The sequence below is a fragment of the Colossoma macropomum genome, unplaced genomic scaffold, assembly GCF_904425465.1.
Source record: "Colossoma macropomum unplaced genomic scaffold, Colossoma_macropomum, whole genome shotgun sequence".
NCBI classification, from domain to species: domain Eukaryota; kingdom Metazoa; phylum Chordata; class Actinopteri; order Characiformes; family Serrasalmidae; genus Colossoma; species Colossoma macropomum.
In genome coordinates, this window is record NW_023494800.1 from 16989909 (window position 1) to 16999443 (window position 9535).

The following is a 9535-nucleotide window of genomic DNA, read 5'->3' on the forward strand; positions in this document are numbered from 1 at the left end:
ACACAAAGACGGATCAATTCACTGATAGGCCATTAATAAAACAGACACCTGGCATGCTCTCACATATAAGTGTGGTGTTTTCATGTGTTGATGAGCCAGAAATAGTAACATACTGACCTTAACTACTACACCCGCTCAACTTCATGAATAATTAACCAAGTTCCACAGAGCCCTTTTGAATGTGTCTATATATGGAACATCTTCTTCTAGTCTTACTTGCATTGGCTCCTCCTCTGACTATCAGCCAAAAGAAGAAAGATGATCATTTTCAGTAGAAGCAGAGGGGCTACAGGAGGGGGAGGAGAACACAGTCAATGTTGGCCCATATACCAGTTGACTGGCATGTTAGCTGGGGGCCAGAAGAACCCTACTTCTAACCATCAGTATTGATATGATGGGTTCCAGGTTTAGTCCAGATCGGCCATATAAAAGACGACCTTATCTGGTGGGCTAACAAAACAACTGGATGGGCCAAATTCCAAACAGATACAGTTTAGGATGCCCTGGATAAATATAAAATTTTGTCCTGGTAAAAGCTGGATAAAACAAATTTTTTAATCTAATCAGTCGCAAATGGTAATGTTATATCATATAATTTAATATAATTGTAAAATTCTTAACACATGTCCAAATGATGTCAGACAAAGAATCTATACTAGGAAAACTTCGAAAACTCAGCAAGAAGCAGGTATGATAAAACTCACATGGTTCTTCATCATTACCAATATGCAAAGGAAATATTTTTCCACATATTTTTCACAATATGTGTCAAGTTTGTAATTTATTTTCATACATGTAAATATTAAAAATACACTATTACATATATTTCATCAACAAATGCAACTATATTGACATATATATGTGCATATACTGACATATATTTAAATATTTAAAAGTGACATTGTTAAATATGTTTAGCATATTTTCAAAACAACACATATAATGCACATATATTTTTCATATGAGCAAATATAAGTGGAAATATAAGTTTTCTTCCATATTGTTAAACACTGATACAAAGCACTAGAAGCCACTTGAGAGCTAATGGCACCCCCTTATGGAAAATCTTCAGCCTGCTAAATGTGAGTGACTGAGTGAGTGAGTGCATTACCAGCCAAGTCAAGAAGGTGTTTTGCATCTAATAAAATGCCAAAGAAGCTAAAAGTCAAATCGAACGGGCTCAGAAACCAACCAGCTACTTACCCATACCCTTACAACTTTTTCACTCTGACCTCCATAACTTGTACAGAGATAAAGAGCTGTAGAGTTTGGGGGATTTAATATCTACATTTGAAATAAGTTAATGCTGCACAAAGTCCCTGCAGGAGACCTCTTTGGAACACATGCCTCTCTCCCAGGCTGTGGCAGCAGACTAGAGGCAGACTGCTCAGGAGAAAGTGTATCAGAGACAGGAAATGGCCTTTGAAGTGCTGAGAGTGGGGAAATGGAATCCAGGCACAGAGACAGATAAGATACTCACTCCACCTTCCAGAGAGCTGGGAGCTGAGGTGCTCTAAGCAACTTTTCACCATTCAAATTAAACAGGAACTTCTAAAATCAGTTTATGCTAGCAGTGGAACAGAGTAATAAGAGGTCACAAACTGTCAGAAAAAAAGTTCATTCATAGAAACGAGATCTTCTTACTCAAACATATCACAAGGGCCAGACCAAAAGTTTCAAACTTCAGGGCTGCAGTGCTATAGAATGTAACATTTTCCCCACACCTGATTCAACTCAGCAGTTCATCATCCAGCTGAATCAGGTGCATTAAAGCACATACAAACTGTGCAGTGAAACCCAAATCTAGACCACCCATGCTGACTTCAAGATACATGACTAATCTCTGCTTAAATGACTCGCTGCAGATTTATTCCTTATAACCTTTCCTCCATTGCCGAATCATTGGAGCCAATACATCTGGAAATTGGCTGCCTCAGCTGTTGTTCCCAGTGTGGTTAGTATTCTACAGCTTTCCATGCACCCAGTCAGCTGCATTCCACTGCTGGACCAGAACTCTCACCAAGAGTGATTTGGCTGAATTAAAGCTAACATTATAAATCATAATTACGAGACATTAAAAGTATTGCTTAAGCAAGCCAACAAGGTAGGATACACCAATTTCAAGCCATTTTCTCCTCCAACTCTTTCTATCTTAAACAGAAATAGCTACAGGGTAGTAAAAATGATACGTGTAATGAATTGTATCGGAAACTTGGTGATATTTGATGGGAAGTTTTCATTCTCTACACTGATGCACAATTTATATTCGTCCATTAAGGGGGAAAAACCCACACAATAATCAATCAGCCAGAGGAGAAGAAAGGCTTCAGAGAGCCAGCAGAATGCAGGGCAGTGAAGCTACATGAAATATATGTCCAACATTATCCAACAACCACTTAATGAAAGTTGCTGCAGGCCTTCTTACTGCTCTCCTACACTCAGAAAATAAGAGGGCAAAAATGCAATGGATCAGTGGATGATTCTTCAAAGAAGGTCCACAGGGCCTGTGTGTGTGAAGAACCTTTACATCATGTAAAGGCTCTAGAGTAATTAAAGGTTCTTAGAACCACTGCAAAGAACTTTAACCTTTAAGAGTCTTCTCAACATACACAAGCTACTGAACAAGTTTCCAGGCCTAAAGTTAAATCCAGCACCTTCATCAGCTCAGGCTGATAGCAACGAGGGGACGTCTAAGCAGGATGAACCCATCGACCTCTCCACTGACTATACCACCTACATTCACTGCCATGGTATCAGTTCTCCCCATTACCTGCTCAGACTGGAGCCTGGGTGCTGCAGCTCCACCAGAGCAGCATTCATTTGGGCATGCAGATTAGTCATAATCAGTTTAAGGGAGACAGACGTTTTTGGGCATATGCTCATGAGATGGTTAAAGACGCACTGCTCCCTCAGGGAAGCCGCAAGAAGCATCAACAAGTGCGGCGCAGTCTGCTGCCATTCAGCCTGTTATAACAGACCTTACCTTGACCAGCTCCATCAGCTCCTGGCACTCTGAAGTGAGAACCCTGCTCTCGGTTTTGTGTCGACGGAGCAGAAAAGCAGCAAAGCGGAGAGGCCAGCTCTGGCGCTTGGCCAGGCTTATAGCTGGTGAAAGTAGATGTGTTTGCCAGATGACAGCTTGAGACAGCAGTGTTAGGGCAGAAGGAGGGAGCTTGACTGAGTGGCTCTGGGTCACACAGGAGGGAGATGTGGAGCATATGTAATAAACCACATGGCCTAGCATTGTGAGGTGAAAGACTCAGAGAGATGAGGTGACACTTCACACCATCTTAGCCAGAGCAATTAACTCCTTCGCTTTATAACTAGGAAAGGCACTATGCAGCAAGCGTGGTCAGATGTTCCTTACAGGTGATGCAAGAAGACCTACAAAAGTATGCATATTTATTTATATAATCAGATTTCCTACTGGTCTAATAGCATATTATAAACTGAAATGAAGAAGATTAATCTGAGCATTTGATGGTTAGTCCTCGTCTGCAATATTTGGCCACCTAGTGGACGCATTCGAAACTGCGGGGCTATATGAGTCCACGCATACAACATACACACAAAAAATATATAAATGCATCAGTTTTCATGTGTCTCCAGCAACAAAACAGGATGAAAACAGCTTCCAGCTTTTCAAAAAGACTCCCAGTGCCAATGTCATGTTAAACGACAGCATCTTCATTTAAGAATTAACCATCTTTTCAAGATCAAGCTCAGGTAGAAGGAATCAAAGGACAGCACAAGCCTTAAAGGGGTTCACTTTAGCATCCAGCAATAAAAAAGCAGGTAAAGAAAAGCAGTTGGTTACCTTGAATATACCAATGCACCTGCCTTAGTACATTGTATCAATCCCTTTGCATGAACAATACTTGTTGTATCTTTAGAAAAATGATAATTAAAGCTATGCTCACACAAGCCTCAAGTAACATCAAGTGCACACTGGACAGGTGCATACTGCAGAAACAGTTTACAGTGCAGAACACAGCAGAACTACTTAGGCTCCCAGAGCCTGACATATTCTTATCTGAGTTCAGCAACGCACACTTTCCTATCACGAATGTCACCTGTCCTACATTAGGCTAATCAGACCAGTCAATAAAAATGTCATCTGAAATCAAAGCCAGGTTAACCAGACATCACGCAGAAACTTATCAAGCGTAACATTACCTGCTTCATATTGGAGTATTTAAGCCTTAGGAAATGTCGCAACAGTGAAATGCGAATAGTTATCAAGGTTACATCAAAGAGGGGGGGGGGAACGCAAGTTGAGCATCGTTTCAAACACTGCACTTCAACTCACCTTGAGCAGCCGTTCCTCGGGTGCTGAATACACTTGCTGCTATCAAAGTGGCCACATACCAAATCATAGTACTATTGCCCACCAGTGAGAAACCTCATCATATCTCAAAGTGCCCCTTTCAGTGAATCACTCATAGCCGAGCCCCCAGGACGTTAGACGCACTATGAGCTGCTGAAATCCCTTTATTCATGCCCTACACACTTTTTTCTCCCCTTTCTCCGGCGCTTCCCTTCCTTCTTTCCCTCCCCTTCTATCCTTTCGCATCCTCTCTGTCTCTCTCGCTCGCTCGCTCGCTCTCTCTCTCTCTCTCTCTCTCGCTCTCCCTCTCGCTCTGGAAGAGACAGAGCACCTGCGCCAGCGCCAGGCGGACTGGGGCTCCACGGCACTGTCACGGCGCGAAACCAAGCGCGCTGAGGGCTTTACGCTCTGGCTCCGCCCCCGCTCGGCGCTCATTGGCCGCGCGTGGGAGGGCCGCGGCCGCCGATTGGCGCGCGCCTCGTCACTCCGTGAGTCAAAAAGACTCGCTCCGTGCGCTTCAAGGTGAGTTGGAGCGCGCGGGGCGGCGGGGCGAGCCGCAGTATCATGCGCAATAGCGGAGGGAACGAAGGGGCTCCTAGAGGTTCAAGCCGCGCGCGGGGCTTTTACCTTTCACCTGCTCCAGAGGAGGCAAACGAGGGCGCGAGAAGGCTGAGGGATGGAGGGAGAGGCTGGAGGATGGAGGGAGAGCGCCTCTGAAGGGCACACGCCATTCCCAGCGCATTTATGCGTTTTACGCACACAGCAGCCTCTGCTGCGTTGATTCAGCGAGGCTGTGCGTTTATGCTGAGACGCTGTGCGAAGCTGTTGAGTCATATCCCACGTCCGTAGCGATGTATCACGCATCATGGTGGAATCAGTCCAACTCTTATTCCAGTTCCAGAAGAAGAGACGTGATTAGCCTGTCATTAGCTTGAGATCTGGTCAGAGAGGCCTGGCTGCTTCGAAGGAGAACGCAGAGATCAATGATGGTTGGTTATGTGACCAAACGCTGAGTTTGTTATTAGAAACACAGGAGTGCCCAGAAATTGTAATAAATTTGAATCCAGTTACCTTAGAAAAGACAAACTTGTACACCTAAGACAAATCTGTGAGGGCACACACACACACACACACACACACACACACACACACACGTATATATATATATATATATATATGTGTGTGTGTGTATATATATATATATATATATATATATATATATATATATATCAACTGAATGCATAGTGAACTGAATGCTGGTATTTGCTATACAATGCATTTGAGGCAATGTTTTTAATGGAAAGCCTGGTGTTCTGCCAATGCTTACTTACCCTCAAAACGCCATCCTCTGAGGAGTTTATGGCGAGGGGATCTTGTGTTGACATGTAGCTACAATGCTTCATCCTTCAGTTTTGCTTCTGTGCTCTCACAGTTTTAACTGCCATTAAAGCCAATTTTTATACTAGCAACTTTTTTTTCATTTTCATCACATTTGAGTTAACTATAGTGCTGGTCAATAGTCCCAGACCACCCTTCATTTATTTAATTTTCAAACTAGCCATCAAATCCTGCCAAGAGATACAGATTTCTCAGTGTCAGGAACGCAGAAAACATAACAGAAGACTGCACAGAAATCTCAACTATTGAACATATTTTCACATCTTTCAGTATTTAGGGTATCTACTCTTTGCCTTTTTATTCCTTTTGGAAGGTATGCTGTCCATCTTTTTCATAGAAGTCTGCAGGGATGTTTTTCTGCTTAGAAGTTTGTTGCATTTACTGCTTCTCACATTCCAAGAAATCCCAAACACATTCTTGATGTTGAGGTCTGGACTCCGGGGTGGCCAGTTCATTGTTCTGAGAACACCAGCAGCTTCTGAGAATTTTGTCTATTTTCTTAGTAATGGCTTCTTGAAAGCTACTCATCCTTTCAGACCCATAGTGATGAGTTGTCTTCTTACAGTGGAAGGATGGAAAGAAACACCTGTGGATTTTTCACCCAAGTTTTGGAAACTCTTTTTTTTCCACCTATTTTCTTTTGACATTTGCCTTTGTTATGAAAGTAGTTTGATTATCTTATATCTAATTCCCTCAGAAATATCTCCTGAAAAATAAATAACTATAAATAAAGGGTTGTCTCTGACTTTTGCACAGTACTGTATATTAATATAAATGTGCCATGATGCATAATTTCTCAAGGTGAGGTCAAGTCACCCACCAAATGACACTGAACAGACTTTTGCGGTTACCCACAAGCATAAAAATCTACACTATATACAGGTCTATATATGTGCTAAGATATTTTGAGCTGATTACACATTAGACTTCAGTCACATGTACAGTTTGTTTCCAGAGAGTTATGCAATGATTAAAACCCCAGTAGAGTCTCAGTCACCCCAGAAGTAATGCCATATTTCATCACTGTCATAACAGAACCCTGAAATGCTAACTTTAATATATATTCTTACAGCATAAATAATGTCTTAACTTTAAAGATGATTGCATTAAAGTCACACTATTTAAAGAGCAGCTGGCATTTTCAGATGATGTAAACAAGTGGCATGTAACCCCCTGAAAAAAACAGCTAAATAGTTTGTCATAATAATGAGAAAGTTTCTCATAATGACTGAATATCTCATCATTATGAGACACTAAGTCATAGGTTTGATATACTAAGTCATAATTATGAGATATTGATAATAATTATGATAACTTCTCACATCATTATTACAAAGTATCTCATTATTATCATTACGAAGTCACACTTATGAGATATTAAGTATTGATTATGATATACTATGTCATAATTGTGACATAATATCTTGTAATTATAAAATACAAAGTCATAGTTATGAGATGGCAAGCCATAATTATGAGATACTGGATTAAAATTTTGAGTAGTTATCTCAATATTATGATATAATATTGCATTTTGAAATAGGGGGTCAAACATATGACCTAATAATAAGTTATAAGTTATATAAAATGAGATACTAAGTCATTAATTTGGGAAACTTCAATATTATGACTTACTAAGTGATTTTAGATGGCAGACACAGGTCTCCAGAGTGCACCAAAAAGTAATGCAGTGTCTTTACTTGATTTAAGTGTGTCTCACATGAATAAAATACATTAAGGTAACACATCTTTCACTTTGTATGTCTAGCAATAATTGTGTTGATGTAATATGTTGTATTCATATGGAAATGATGATGTAATTCATTTCAGTACATCACTCTTTTCAGCGGGTCTTGACTGGATATCAGCTCAGATGCACATACATCAGCACAGTCCGACGTTGTTGTGAGACAACTCCAAGATTAGTTTCCCCGCAGTATACTCAGTCACATTTTCTTCAGAAATCCTCCCAGAGAAATGTTCTTGTAGAAGAACCCACTCAAATGCTGTGCTTATCGACCCACACTCAATGACACACACTATGCTCAGAGGCCTTGAAATAAACACACCTCCATTGGGGACGCTCAGTGAAATCGTATGGGCACTTAAGTCTCCTCCACTACATTATTTGTGTTGTACTTTTGTCATCCACACAGATTGGTAACATTGGTAACACTGCCTCCTTACATCTCTGACACCCTTCTCAGACAGGCCCACATACTGTAAATGTATCACTGATAAACAACCAGCACGAATAATGAGTCATATGTACTTTGCTGTAAGCTATATAATATTTCAAAGAACGATGCTCAGATGAAATATAGTGCTCTGTTCTTTTTCAGCTTTGGACACCACATTACAGTGCTGGGCTATTTCCTGCAGTGAAAATGACACACAAACCTTAAAAGTAACCTTTCTCCATCTAATGTTTTGGGGGGAAATATTGAATCAGTTGAATCTCTCGAACAAATCAATTTGGCAGCTGCTTGGAGCACTCATTTTTGAAATAGGCTGTTAGATGAATAACTTTGAGAGATATCATCTCTATTTGGAGAAAAAGGAATGCTTTTCCAAAAGGCAAGCAAACACAAAGTGTGGAAATGCTCCATTAACATCATTTTACCTACCTCTTAGGCTTATTAATCAGTTTTCTATCTTAAGGTCCCAGAGAATATAGTGTGAAATGTTAAAAAAATATTTGTATGATAATACAATTTAGTGTTATATTAAATGTCCAGCTAAGTTTAAATGAAAAAATACAAGACATATAACACAACAGGGCTTAAAATCGCTTATCAGGCATAGGTAAGATCTAAGTGGGTTATTATTCATTCATTAATTCTGAATGTACATCCAGGGAATGCTGGCATGGCTGGTTGACCAAACAAATGAACAAATGGATGTTTTTTTTTTCCAGCTCAGTTATGCATGCTAGCTTTTGTTCGTTGTTAGAGAGTTTGTTAAAGCGATAGATATAATCCGTGTTTCATCAAAATGGCCTTCAATTAAAGATAGTAACTGTTTCTTTAGAACACTTGGAGCATCAGCAATAGCTCAGGTAATGTCTGTGACCTCCGAGTCATAGACATCAAAGGGCCATGTACACAGGCTTGGGTGTGTGTATACTGTATGTACAGTACCAGTCAAACATTTGGACACACCGTCTCATTCAATATTTTTTCATTCTTCATGTCTTAAAGTAATGATGGACTGTCGTTTCTCTTTACTTAGTTGAGGGGTTCTTGCCATAATATGGATTAGAAAAGTAGTCAAATACAGCTATTCACTGTATAGAATTGTGCACCAACACTACTTCCGCACAACACAACTGATGGTCTCAAACACATTAAGAAGGCAAGCAATTCCACAAATGAACTCTCAGCAAGGCGCACCTGTTAACTGAAAACAATTCCAGGTGACTACCTCATGAAGCTGATTGAGAGAATGCCAAGAGTGTGCAAAGCTGTCATCAAAGCACTTTGAGGAGTCTAATGCATAAAACATATTCTGGTTTGTTTAATACTTTTTTGGTTCTACATAATTCCATATGTGTTTTTTCATAGTTTTGATGTCTTCAATATTAATCTACAATGTAGAAAATAATAAAAATAAAGAAGACACATTGAATGAGAAGGTGCGTCCAAACCTTTGACTGGTACTGTATGTACTGCTACTGCTACAATATGGAATCGTTCTAGTTGCAATTCAAAAATAACTTTTACATGTGTAGACTTAAATGAACTGAAAGGTAAACAGTTTATTTACAGTTGAAAGCATTTTCAGAACAACAAGAAGTGATATATAGTGATA

General features: G+C 40.1%; 1 protein-coding gene across 1 annotated transcript in view; it reads right to left on the reverse strand.

Annotated features, from left to right (window-relative positions):
- Positions 1–4602, reverse strand: part of igsf9bb (immunoglobulin superfamily, member 9Bb) — a 150781-nt gene extending 146179 nt beyond the window's left edge. Inside the window, exon 1 of the mRNA XM_036588980.1 lies at positions 4310–4602. Within this exon, the coding sequence (XP_036444873.1) occupies positions 4310–4376 (67 nt within the window). The 5' untranslated portion in view covers positions 4377–4602. The remainder of the gene's footprint in view (positions 1–4309) is intronic.
- Positions 4603–9535: the final 4933 nt, after the last annotated feature.